This window comes from Sturnira hondurensis, unplaced genomic scaffold, assembly GCF_014824575.4.
Source record: "Sturnira hondurensis isolate 20B ecotype Veracruz unplaced genomic scaffold, ASM1482457v3 Scaffold0022910, whole genome shotgun sequence".
In the NCBI taxonomy this organism is placed as follows: Eukaryota; Metazoa; Chordata; class Mammalia; order Chiroptera; family Phyllostomidae; genus Sturnira; species Sturnira hondurensis.
In genome coordinates, this window is record NW_028095541.1 from 7,141,092 (window position 1) to 7,155,020 (window position 13,929).

Here is a 13,929-nt window from a genome sequence, read left to right on the forward strand (position 1 = left end):
GGCGCCCACCGCGTGGCGCTGTCACCAGGGTCTGCGGGCCGCGCCAACCCCCTCCCTGCGCACCTGAGCGCCTCCGCAGCTGCCCTAGCCACGCAGCTGCCTAACCCTCCGGGTTCCCAGCGCGCCGCCTCAGCCACCGGCCCTACCCTGCGTCTCTCCGCCAAAGTGAAGACGCCTGTTGACGCTGGTGGCGGTGCCGGTGCACCAGTGGCCCCCAGGTTTGCCTGGCCACGAACCCTGCAGGCCTCCCGCCCCCAAGCCGGGCGGCGCAGGTCTTTGGCCGCGGCCCTGGGCCCGCGAAGCTGAGGGCAAGGGCCGTGACACCTGGGGCTGGCGCGGGGGCACAGCGCCAAGACCGTGCTCGGGGAGCGCGGCACGGAACCCACGGTGCGGCCCAGGCTCCACACAGGCAGGCTGGGGCCGGGGGCGCAGGCCGGGCCGGGGGCATTACCTGGCCAGTGTTGTTTTCCCCGAGCCAGGGAGGCCTCGCAGAAGGTAGAGGTGTTTCCTAAAGCTGTGTCGGCGCGGGGGTGTCCCACGCGGGGGCGGCGGGGCCGGGAGCCGAGGCTGCGGCTGTTGGAGGCTCAGCCTCCCAAAGGATTCGAGAAAACTCTCCTCCATGGGGTGGGGGCTGTAGCAAGGGCCCCGAGTTTCCTGTCCTGAAGTCCCCGCCACGGCCAAAGCTGTTGTTTTTGTGGCGCTCCGGCCATGTGATAGATGGAGGGGCGGGCAATCGCAGCCCAGCCCCTCCTCCCCGCCCGCGGAGCTGCGCTGCGGGGGAGGGGGCGTCCCCACCTGGAAGCTGGCAAGGCCCCAAGACTGACAGCCGGGAAAGGCCGGCCGCGCGCCCCGGCTCTGCGCACGCTCCCCATCCCCCGCCCCCAGCTCCGCGGAGAGGGACCGCCGAGGACCCTGGGACGAGGTCTGGCCGCCTGCAAGCCAGGCCCTCCCCCGCCCCACGCGGAGGGCCTGGACTTTGAAAGTGAGATAATTGTAGTTGATGACTGAAGAACGTAGGCAGCGTTTTGAATAGTAACAGTAAAGGCCATTGTCTTCCTCATTTGCGTACGCCAGTATCTGGCGGCGTCCCAACGACTAACACTACTCTCCCAGGCCTGTATCATTTCTTTTTTTTTTAATCCTTCTTTATCAGCCTGCCAAAAATATTCTTAGAAAGCCTTGCTACCTCCTACATAACTTTAAATATCTTCTTTTTCAGAAAAAGCACCCCTAAAAACTCAGACCGATCTGTGCACAGGAACATGAACTAGGTCTCCGGAGAAGGCAGCACCAGCGTACAGGGCCGAGCTCTGCTGTCACCTGAAGAGACGTGGCCTGTCCGGGACCCATTTCAGCCCCCAAGGAAGGAGCAGTCTACCGAAACCATTTACAGAAAAGTGTCCAGAATTAAGTGCTAGTTTAGGAACTGCTGAGCGCCAGTCTGTTGGTCACCACAGTACTCCCTGGTATTGCACACTGGAAACCGATGGAGAGCTCCTGTCTTCCGAACCATATTTCAAGATGCACAGACTGAAAAGAGATGCTATTAAAAATTAACACCATCCTGGAAAAATCTAAGACTGTTGTAAAAACATTTTATCTCTGCCAGCTAAGGTATGAAACTTTTGAAAAGGAATTGTGAAGAAAAGCAATTTTCTTCTAAAACAAAATCCAGAGTCTTCATAATAAGCTGTGGAAGGGACTCTCCAAGTAGGGAGAGCTCCGTGGGAAGAAGTTCTCCTGGGCCTTGGGATTTCCCTTTGGGGCAGGAGAATACTTTCCCTTGAAAATCCCTTCCTAGCACTGGAGGAAGGATACTTTGATTCTCAGCACTGATGAGAAACACTGGAATTTCAAAATCTTCTCTAAATATTAGGGGAAAACCACAAGGAACAGAATGCACAGGGCAGGGTAAAAGTAAGTTTACAGTTATGAGTACACAAAACACAGAATTTATTCTCATATTATTTATTAATTATTGCATTATGTTCCATTAAAACAACTGTAAATCTACTTTTGCCTCACCCTGTACATGAATTATAAAAACAGTGATGTTTATAATGTATGTATCCTACCATACTTCTTAGAAGGGTGTTTTTCCCCAGCCTCAAATACTGCATTTTTCATTCTAGACTTTCACTGTATAGTACAGGAGCCACCAGCCACATGTGGCTATTGATCACTTGAAATGTGGCTAGTGCAAATTGAGGTTAAAATACACACTAAATTCTGAAGTTCCAGTATGCAATAATTTTTATAGTGATCACATGTTAAAATGTGATCACTATACAGCCAGTTATGGCTGTATTGGGTTAATATATTATTAAAGATTTGCACTGGCTGGTGTGTCTCAGTGGATTGAACCCTGGCCTGTGAACCAAAGGGTCATCAGTTCATTCCCAGTCAGGGCACATGCCTGGGTTTTGGGCCAGGTCCCCAGTAGGGGGCGTGTGAGAGGCAACCACACACATGTTTCTCTCCCTCTCTTCCTCCCTTCCCCTTTGTCTAAAAAAAAATAAAAAATTAATTAATCTCACCTGTTTCTTTTTGCTCTTTTAATATGTCTACTATAAAAGTTTAAACTGCATACTTCTGCCATATTTGTATGAGACTTGCACTTCTATTTCCTCTCTGGAGGGAGTCCCAGGCATCTTGGGCAGCAGAAAAGCACTCAGCACTGCAGGCTAGAGGGTTTACACACTCAGTCTGCAGTGCCTGGCGCAGGTAGAGCGACCTGGTAGATGCTGGTAAATGTGTTGCTCACAATGAGATAAGCTAGTAAACTAGGACAAGTGAAATAGGGGAACTAAGACAGATAGTTTGCAGCCATCTGCTAAATCCTATCTTCCCTAAACCGAAGACACTTAGGAGTAAATGGTTCTCCTCCAAAGCCAGATGGTAAATAGTTGAAATCGCCCTATTCAGGGAGACAGATAGCAGAAACTCAATTAGTGCCATTTGCCAACCACACCCAAGGACAGAGAAAGTTGAGGGAATAAGTCTCATTTTGGCTCATCAGTATAAAGCTGATGAACGTTATATTGAGGTCCTCTCTTAAACCCCAGCCTTTAAAAACCCTCAAAATGAAGCTCCCAGCATGTACTTGCTCTCCCTCCTGGGAACACCCACATACCTTTTTCTTCTTCTCCCTTCTTCCCCAACAGGCATGCTGTTCCCAGGAGGGAACATCTCCCAAACTCAAAGGGACCCAACAAGACTTGCAATGGGAGCAATTGGCAGCAGCAGCTTGTCCTGGGCTAAACCCCCTAACCTGTCTCCAAGGCTCCCTTTTTCTCTGACTTCTGTGTAAGCTAAGGCAGCCCCATCAAGGCTCATTTCTTTACTTTAACATTTTTAGAGAGCCAAAGCAGCCCCACCTAGGCTCTCCTGTTGTTTTGATGGGGGACTCAAATGTGGAAAAAATTTTAGTTTCAGGTAATAGCTAATAAGCATGGTAATTAATGTATGTACAAAGCTATTGTTTCAGGAGCTGAAGGTATGAGCCACCTTGACTCCAGGAGACGATAAGCAGTTCCACTTTTGTGCCTCAGGAGGACTTTAAACTAGCAAGATGGCACCTGAGCCATAACGAAAGAATGCTGCAGATTTTTATCTGATTAACTTTGTCCCTGAGTTCCAATCCCCTTAACCTACACTTTTCTTCTTATAAAAAGGGTTGGTTTAAAATGGAGTTTAAACAGTCTGTTAGGGTACACATCCACCATCTTAGATCACCAGCCATCTGAATAAAGTGCCCATAAAGATTCAATTCCTGTCTTTGCTTATTAGGTCTGGTAGGTGACAGGCAGCATGAACATTGGCTTTTCCAATTTCATATTCTTATATCCTAAGCCCTTCTGTAAGAGGGTGTAGCCAAGGGGTCCCCAAAAGAGGGATTTGTAATGGGGTCCAGAACTCTGGGTGTCCAGGAAATATTAAAAATATGGGATGTCCTCACCCCCACAAGTCTGAGCTGGGGGATGGGACACATGGAGCAGGGCCATTAAGAGTTGTTTAGCAACAGCTTTTCAGCTAACCTCTGGCATGGTCATTTAACATATCTATGAGCTTTAACTGGTTTCATAGATATGTTAAATAGCTGTGGCCATGCTTTGAGCCAGGGGGATGGGAGTGACTTCCACCCAGGATGTAACTGGGAGGCAACTCCCCCTGGTTACAGAGTCTATGTAAGCTTGGAGATGATTGACTCCACACCACATGGCCACACCTGCCGGACTTACTATGGCAGCCCAGAAAGGCTGGAAAAATCAAGTGTAGCTGATTGTGGGAGGAGTCAGAAATGGGGTTAAAGAGGAAGATTAGTGCTGAGATTTTAACCCAGGCACGGCAGCCAAGCCAAGAAGAAACACACAGCTCTGGCAGAGAGGAACCATGTGACTTTGGGTCTCCCTTTGCCATGCAGTTTAGGAAGCCAGAAAGCAAGACACAGCAGCAATGCAGAGCTCTCTCTTAGCAGTTCAAAAGAATGTAGGAGAAACACTGTGGGAAGGCAAGGGGTGAGAGGATTCAAGCTGGTGGGCCATGAGAAGGTGCCATGTGGTCTTGGATTAAGAACTGGAGATCTCGGTGACAGCTGATGATGCTGGGAACCAAGGGAGGCCTGCGAGCTGAGCGCAGGCTACTGGGAAGAACCGGGGACTAGCTGAGCCACAGACTAACATTTCTTTTCCCGAGATACAGTACCCTGGACGGGTCAAAAGGGGAAGGAAGGACTGTGTGTGTTTATGGGTGTACTAAGGGATATGGGGATTTTAGTGAAGACATTAAGTCATTACTCTTAAGTCTGTATAACTTTTGGATAAATAATTCCTTTCCTTTTCACCAGTCTCTGACATGGAGAGCTATAATTCCCTGGTGGTGGGCAACATGAACCTAGTATAGTGTGACCCCAGGAGAAGGGGGACCCATTCGGTAACATTGTGCAACCCCTTCTGCAGTGGCCAATCAAGGGAAATCATGGGAGACCACACATGCAGTAGCTTTAAAGGAATACAACTACTTGTACACGCATAGTAAAAGCCCGCCAAAACTACCCAGGAAGGATCTGCCCTATAAGAATAGAATCCCTCCAGCTCATGAGGTCACTCTCTGCTTGGAGTTGGCCTGCTCCCATGTTCTCTGCTATAAACTCTGTATGTTCAGTTCAATTCTTTGTCCCAATTACCAAGAACCTGGTTACCTGTGCCCACCTATGACACTTCCTTGTTTCACTGCCCCCAGCTTTAAAAAATGTACTCTCGAATCACCTGGATTAGTGTTGTGAAATCTTCCCTACATGATCAAGAACCCACATACTACAAGCCAGCCCTAGGCACATGCACTAACAGCCACGTCCCCTTTCCGGTAACAAGAAGAGAGGTCTGCCTTCAAAATAGAGCTTTGGGAATCCTGGCCCTATGAGAAGGAGAAAGAATGGAACAGGTGGCTAAAGAGGGAGCCCTAGGGACACTGACATTTAAGGACTGTGCCTTTGAAGTGGATCTATTGATGAAGATCAGCAAAGCAGACAGAACTCAAGACAGAGAGGTGTGTGGGGACCCAGAGAGGGAGAGTTTCAAGGAAGAGAAAATGGTTGGCCGTACCAGGAAATAAGCCCGAATATTTTTCCTTTCAACTCCTATATTTAACTAGTCAGCAAGCTGTTCCTCAATCTGTTCCTTCTATCTGTTCCTCAAAATCAGACTGTTAAAAATTAACTGTTTGTGTATCTGTTTCCTCCCATTAGACTATTAGAACAAACAGAGTGCTTGATATTCAGAAGGTGCTCACTAATTTTATGTAGATCTAAACTACTTTCTCAGTAACTCTGAGTTTCGGATTATTTTAAGATAACAGAGATAGAGATAATGCTAGTTAAAAGAGTAACACAAACAGACCATCTAGGACTGATCTGAGAGCCAGCCTGCTACTGACTGTTCAGATCCTTGCTGGCCCCAGCTACAGGGGAGCCCCCAGACAAGTGGGTGCCCTCAGTTCCTCTGACCAACTTCTCATCTCTAGGGTTAGGGCCAATTCTCCAATACAGGATGACCAGAACAATCTCATTGTGCTGCTTTAGAAGCCATTATCGTGATGCACAGAAAGAAAATAATCATATAAGTCATTTTTGGCAAATGAAGAAACAATAGAATGTTTCTCTAATTGTTACTGTTTAACAAGAAGTGGAAAAATAAGGAGGCATGAAAGGAGAGCTAGTGGAAACCAGAATGTCACCCTCAAACACACAGCCCCAAATAACCTCGTGTTTGGAGTGCTTGGTTATAACCAGTCCCAGCTCCTTCCCCAGGGATGTCCAGATGAAACTAAGATGAGCTTCCACAGCCCTTGAATCTGAGGTCCTGTAACCTAGCAGAAGCATTTCAAATATACAGGAATTCTCTCCAATCCCATGTCCTTTCTTACCCTGCCAAAAACTTTTCTGATACTTGTTTACTCAAAAATATAAATTACCCGGCTGGCATAGCTCAGTGGATTGAGCACGGGCCTGTGAACCAAAGGACTGAGGTTTGATTCCCAGTCAGGGCACATGCCTGGGTTGCAGGCTAATTCCCAGCAAGGACACATGAGAGGCAACCACACATCGATATTTCTCTCCCTCTCCTTCCCTTCCCCTCTAAAGATAAATAAATAAAACCTAAAAAAAAATTCTGTTAAAAAATATATATAAATTACTCTTATACACATACATATTCATCTTGTTACCTGTATTTGTGCTATGAACTGAAAGGACAAAGAGAAGTCATCTCGGCCTGCATAACTCCTTCGATGGGGCCCCCTGGCTGCTCAGGCATCTCCAGCTTGCACCTTCCACCATAGAATGCACAGTCTGGCTGGCTGGAAGTAGGACCCATTTACCACCTTTGACTCCTACACCCCATCCCTTCCTTACTCTTATCACACAGCTCCTTTACAGGGAGGGTCATGTCTTCTATTTCCACAGCACTTATAATATGCCACTGTGCACAGGGACACTTGAAGAGTATAAACTTCAAGGAGGAAGACTGGGAATGCAGAAGAGTAGCCCAACCCATTGTACTAAAACTTCATTCTGGAAATCACAGCAAGGTAAGCAAGCCGGGGGCTGGAGAAAGCTGGGGGCATCTGGAACCCAAGCCTGGGTGAACAGTCAACTGGTGTGCATTGGTGCAGCATAAAACTGGTCACTAGCCATGCCATTCTCACTTGTTAAGTATCTATAACATGACCCTAGATTATGGCCACGCTGATGTGGGTTCTAATGTATTCACCATAAATCCATTAATGTTGCTGCAAATACCCCTAAATAGCAATAATTTGCCAGATGTAGAGTCCCCTCTGCAGCTGTCTCTGCTTTGACCCTAATCCTGGTCAGTTCTTCCCTGAAACCACCCCATCCTAGGCCAAAAACAAGTCCATTGCCACAGACGTTCTAGGAGCCTGCAGAGAGAGCAGGATCCTTGGGGAGTGAACCAAACACCAAAGACCCTGGTCTCCATCTAGAAGAGACCCACAGTCCAGTAGAAAGAGAAACTAAAATGATATAAAATGAACATAAGGAAAACATTGAGCTATTTTAAGTAAAGCCCTCAATTTCTGCCAATAAAGATGGCAGATAGAACAAATATTTAACTTCCACTCCCCCCATTGAAACCCCACTAAAATGTAAAGGGTTTTTTTGTGTGTGAGAGGATGTTTTGTTATAATTTTTAAGCACATACTATAAGAAAAGAGAAGATTGCAAGAAGAGCAAAGGCCCAGTGTTAATTTGGAAAAAAATACCCTAAAATACAGAAATCCAATAAGCAGCACAATTTACCCTGCATGACCTCTAAAATTTCAGGAACTGGAAGATTTGGGTCTGGAAGTGAGACTCTAAACAGGAAGGTCAGGTTGAAAGCCTGTTTAAGAAACACAGATGTTCTCAATTTCAGTAATTAGACAAGCTAACAGTGGCCAGAGGGGAGAGGGGAGGAAATTTCAGGGGAAAAGGGGAAGGGTTTGCGGGAACAAGTGAAAGGACACATAGACAATAACAAGGGGGGGGGGTGGAAATGGGAGGGAGGTGAGGAGGGCTGGGGGGGGTGGGCTGGAATGGGAGTAAAAGGCAGAAAACTGTACTTGAACAATTAAAATAAAAATTAAAATAAATGAAATTTAAAAAAGAAAGAAACATGTGCCTTGGCTGGTATGGCTCAGTGGATTGAGGGCCGGACTGTGAAGCAAAGGCTTGCCAGTTCGATTCCCAGTCAGGGCACATGCCTGGGTTATGGGCCAGGTCTCCAGTGGAGGGCTCACAAGAGGCAAGCACACAGTGAGGTTTCTCTCCCGCTCTTTCTCTATCCCTTCCCCTCTCTCTAAAAACTAAAAAACAAACAAGCACAGAATCAGGGCAGCTGCCCTTAAGGGAAGCCTATAGGTTTACTTCCTGGAGAAGACGGGTTGGGGAGGAATGGAGATGAGGAATAAGATGAGTGAGTCTCCCTGTCTGAAAACTGACATATTTATCAGGTATGAATTCTCATATTTGAAGTTTGTTGAGTATAAAGTAAACTCAAACATAATTTTTAAAAAGTATATTTTATTGATTATGCCATTACAACTGTTCTATTCCCCCCTTCACTCCCCTCTACCCTGCAAACCCCCTCCCCCACCATTCCCCCCTTTAGTTCATGTCCATGTGTCATAAGTTCTTTTTTTTTAGATTTATTTATTTTTTTATCTTTAGAGGGGAAGGGAAGGAGAGAAGGAGAGAAACCTCAGTGTATGGTTGCCTCTCGTGAGTCCCCTGCTGGGAACTGGCCTGCAACCCAGGCATGTGCCCTGGCTGGGAATTGAACCGCCATACTCTGATTCACAGGCCTGCACTCAATCCACTGAGCTACACCAGCCAGGGTTCATGTGTCATAAGTTCTTTAGCTTCTACATTTCCCATACTATTCTTGCCTTCCCCCTGTCTATTTTCTACCTACACTCTATGCTACTTATTCTCTGTACCTTCTCCCTCTTTCTCCTCTTCCCACTCCCCTGTTGCTAACCCTCCATGTGGTCTTCATTTCTCTGGTTCCCCTCCTGATCTAGCTGTCCTCTTAGTTTGCTTTTGTTTTAGGTAGGGTTGTTAATAACTGAGTTGGCTGTCCTTTCACTGTTCATATTTTTTAATCTTCTTTTTCTTTGGTTTAAGTCCCTTTAACTTTTCATATAATAAGGGCTTGGTGATGATGAACTCCCTGAACTTAACTTTATCTGAGAAGCACTTTATCTGCCTTTCCATTCTAAATGAAAGCTTTCCTAGATAGAGCAATCTTGGATGTAGGTCTTTGGATTTCATGACTTGGAATACTTCTTTCCAGCCCCTTCTTGCCTGCAAGGTCTCTTTTGAAAAATCAGCTGACAGTCTGATGGGAGCTCCTTTGTAGGTGACTGTTCCCTTATCTCTTGATGCTTCTAGAATTCTCTCCTTCATTTTCATCTTGGCTAATGTAATTCTGATGTGCTTTGGTGTGTTCCTTCTTGGGTCCAACTTCTTTGGGACTCTCTGAGCTTCCTGGATTTCCTGGAAGTCCATTTCCTTTGCCAGATTGGGGAAGTTCTCCTTTATATTTGTTCAGATAAGTTTTCCACTCGTGGCTGTTCCTCTTCCCCTTCTGGTACCCATATATTTTGGATGTTGGAACGTTTAAAGATGTCCTGGAGGTTCCTAAGCCTCTCCTCATTTTTTTGAATTCTTGTTTCTTCCTTCTCTTCTGTTTGGTTGTTTCTTTCTTCCTTCTGGTCCACTCGATTGATTTGAGTCCCAGTTTCCTTTCCATCACTATTGGCTTCCTGGGCATTTCCCTTCATTTCAATTGGTTTAGCCTTCATATGTTCCTCTAATTTGTGACTAAAATGAACCAGTTCTGTGAGCATCCTGATCACCAGTATTTTGTACTGTGCATCTGAAAGGTGGCTATCTCTTGGTCGCTTAGAATTATTGGCTCTGGGGCTTTGAGCTGTTCTTGAGCCATAATGTTTTTGTCTGTTTGTGCCTGTTATGGATGAGGGGCAGGACCTTAGCTGTTCACGATAGTGGGGCGACCCAGGCGCTAGGTTGTGATGCTGTATGTGGGGGTGGGGTCAGAGAGGGGCAATGGCATTTGTTCTGCCCTCTCTTGGATTTCTGTCCCCTCTGCAGCTTCCCACAAGCAAATTGGGCCCCTCTGGTGCCAGCTCCCAGGTGTGTGGGCCTGTGCACCCTCCAGGACCCTGTGGGTCTCTCCAACAAACTCTCTGTGAGCCTGGGATCCTCTCCCAGCACCTCGACCCTGAAAGTTTTTCCAATTAGTGCTTTTAGGCTTTAATTCCCATCACTGGGGTGCTAGCCTGAGTGGTATGTCTCACTGCTTGCTCCTTTGCTTGGTTTATCTGGGAGCAAATGTGTGACCACGGTCAGCCAGCCGCCTTGCGTCTTCATTGGGTCCTCCCATTGCCACCCCATGCCTGGGATTTGCCAACCACTGCCTGTGCTCCTGGGTCGGTCTGGCCTCTTTTTCCTGCAGCACCCCACTCCACCACTGACTCCGCCCCTCTTACTGGTCTGGTCTCAGTTCATTGTTGTTGGACTTCCATACAGTTTAATTTTCTGTGTTTTGGCTGCGTTTTTGTTACTAAAACTTTGTTGTCTTTAAACTTGGTTGTGTGGGGAAGCACAGTGTTCCCACCTACGCCTCCATCTTGGCCAGAAGTCTTGAGAGGTTAATTTAAGGTAATAGTGATCAAGATTGAAACCCAGCCTCTTTCCAGTACTCTATGCCCCCTCCTTAAAGGAGTGAGGATTTTGAATAGGCAGGAATGTGGCTCCCAGAGCCAACCATGTTCTCCTGCTATTTCCCTCTTTCTAAATTTCTATTTTCCTCTTGAGATCCACTGATCAGTACATTATACCAAACACAAAACAGGGAGGCCCACCCATTCTCATTATAACTGTAAAAAATCTGTACATAGCACAGCACCCATAAATTTCCCCAACAAAGCAAGATTAATAATATGGGATGTGTGCTCTGTGAGGAGAAGACCAGGTTTACAGAGAAAAGTTTAGCACGAATGTTGCAAATATACACACAAAAAAACCAAGTATGGTCCAGAAAGTGTCCTTGACACAAAACACCCACATCTGGTAGACAGTTAAATACTTGGTACTGTACTGATGTCACAGTGGGGCCACCTCTTTCTTCTCTGTTAGGAAAGGCAAGCACTCCCTTCCTAACTTGGGTTATAACATGAACCCCATGAGGGCAGGGATGTTTCCACTGCCAGATCCTCCTTAGGTAGAACAGAGTCTGAATTGAGGCAACTTGATAAACACTTGTTGCACTCGTGAATGCATTTCTTTACTGCCTGTCACTGCAGTCCCTCAGAGCCTCTTACCTCTTCCCATATGACATTTACCCCCCGTTTTCTAGTGGTCCCTCCAAATCTCTAAACACTTTCCTCAAATCTTTACTCTATCTCCTTTTTCTTTGAGCAGAACTGGGTTTAAAAGAAATGAAATATTTTTACTGGGCATATGTGTATTTATAGTTACACAGACAACTCTTAGAAATGAGTTAAAATGGAGAAAAAACATATGGTAAATACACCGCATTCAATTCTTACCAAATGCAGACACATATACACTGAAATCATAGCAGCTGTGTTTATTTCATAATTTATGCATTGGAAGAAAAGTTAAGTAATGTAGTATGTTTATATTCATGTCAATATGAGGTCAAGTTTAAAATATAATAGGAGTTTGTCTACATGTATTGCCTCTTTTCCTAGAGACTCTTTAACATTTAAATACAACCCACATCCCTAATTGCCAGCCCTCCGTCACATGTCAGTCAGAGCAGTAGCGAACCTCTCATACATTGTGTGTTGACAGAATGCTGTGAAATGTTCTAGTCAATGAGGTTGAAAAATAAATTTGGTAGCAACGATCTCAGCTTTGTTGTATTCTACAAGAAGACCTACATTAAAGGAAATAAACACATCACATGTGCAATAGCGTGCTGGGTTGCTATGGTAACAGACTACATGTTTTATATTTTACCTTCTAATAGTGGTACATATAAGTTATTACAACCAAATAATGTCAACACTCACTTCTTTCTGATCATATCAAGGTCTCTGGGATAAATTGTATTTACAGTTCAAGGAATTCTCATTTATTGTCTGGTCCTCTTCTTGTCTTTTCTAGAAATTATAATTTAAAAACACATAAATGATTAATATTTGACATTAGGGTTAAATTTACACTATCATTTAACTCATAATTTGTCATTTAACTCCCAAAATGACAAAAGAAACAGAGTAACCACAAGTGTCAATTTAAACATCTGAAGTATTGGGTGTGTGTGTATGTATATGTTTAGGTGGCAAGAGGTTGCCATGGGGAATGAGGACAAAAAAGGAATTTAGAAAAAATATATTTGGTTTTACTAACTGAGCATATAAAATAAATCTACTTTCTGAAAGCAGTATTTACGTGAACAGTTAAGAAATACATACTATCATGAACTATATACTCCAGGGCTGTTTCTACGTTTCACTAAACCTTGATTTTACTATTTATTTGAAAACATAAACTTAGCATTGCTACTGAGTACATTTAAATCACCATCAATGACTGTCAATAGAACTCCAGCCACCCTCTCCCCATTCTGTAACATAGAGGCCTGGCTTTTCCAGTCTCTATAACCTTTCTACCCTTCCCAGCCTGTCATCCTCCAGCCACTTGGAAAATTAACAGCCTGACAGAATAGTCATGTTTCTCACTAGAGACCAACAGAGCACCGATTATGAGGCGCTTCCAAATCAGGTGAAAAGGAACCTAATTTGTGGTTGTACCTCTATCATATCAGGATAAGACTGCAGGCCGGACGAAAGACAATGACTCTCCTAAATGGGCACCTTGGTCACCCAGTGGGTCCTTATACCAGCTTGCAACTTTCTCTTTGGGACTAATTGAAAGAAACATGCATATATTACCCACCCATCCACATATATTTTTTGTCTAATTTAATGTAAGAGATAAATAGGTTTTCTGTAATTGTTTTTTTTAATTAGAGAAGTTTTCTTTAAAAGCCATTAAAATATACCTTTAATGATTTCTTCTATTGCTGATAGTTCATATTCAGTGTCTTCCAGGTGAGAGGAACCACACAGTCATCAGGCAACAAAGATTCTGTAGAAAAAAAGGGGGGGGGAACTTTACTGTACTGTCACACAGATTTTTACCCTAAGTGTGTAGATATGCAAACATGATATCTAGATCACCACGATGGTAAAAGTCAGGTTCTGAAGATTTTCTTTCTTTCTTTCTTTCTTTCTCTTTCTTTCTTTCATTATCTTTTTTTGCTATAGCAGGTGTTAGCTGTCTCAGACCTTTATCTTCTATTCGTAAACACTATCCAGACTCAATGGAAATGCTTATGTGAATATCCATGTAAGGCACTGTGTATGATAGTTCATGTTCTCATTAAATATAACTATAAATATATAACAATAACCAACTATTGCATTGGCCAAAAAGCTCATGCAGTTTTTTTCCATAAGCTGGCTCTAGGATGCTTGGCTGTCTTTAACTTCAGTTGAAACAATTTTGTTGGATTCTATTGCGACATTGTCATATCAGTGTACATTAAAAAACTTATCAGAATTGGTGAATTTTTGTGTAGCCATTTTAATATAGAAGATGGAAGAAAATATGCATCTTTTGGCACATTATGGTTTATTATTTCAAGAAAGGTAAAAAAGCAACTGAAATGCAAAAAAAAAAAGATTTGTGCAGTGTATGGAGAGGGTGCTGTGACTGATTGAACGTGTCAAAAGTGTTTTGAGAAGTTTCATGCTGGAGATTTCTCCCTGGACGATGCTCCACAGTTGGGTAGGCAGGTTAGAGTTGATAGCAGT

General features: G+C 44.6%; 1 protein-coding gene and 1 long non-coding RNA gene across 4 annotated transcripts in view; one reads left to right on the forward strand and one right to left on the reverse strand.

Annotated features, from left to right (window-relative positions):
• Nucleotides 1–816, reverse strand: part of N4BP2L1 (NEDD4 binding protein 2 like 1) — a 29,173-nt gene extending 28,357 nt beyond the window's left edge. Inside the window, exon 1 of one of the 3 annotated variants that reach the window (XM_037037082.1) lies at nucleotides 452–803. In XM_037037082.1, coding sequence (XP_036892977.1) covers nucleotides 452–621 — 170 coding nt within the window. In that variant the 5' untranslated portion in view covers nucleotides 622–803. Of the gene's footprint in view, nucleotides 1–451 lie in introns of all 3 variants that reach the window. The other 2 variants (XM_037037083.1, XM_037037084.1) reach the window with 2 other exon arrangements.
• LOC118980472 (uncharacterized) lies at nucleotides 71–2,248 on the forward strand. The gene is made up of 2 exons (XR_005065108.1): nucleotides 71–207; nucleotides 1,220–2,248. It is a non-coding gene; the product is annotated as an uncharacterized LOC118980472 (long non-coding RNA).
• The last annotated feature ends 11,681 nt before the right edge of the window (nucleotides 2,249–13,929 follow it).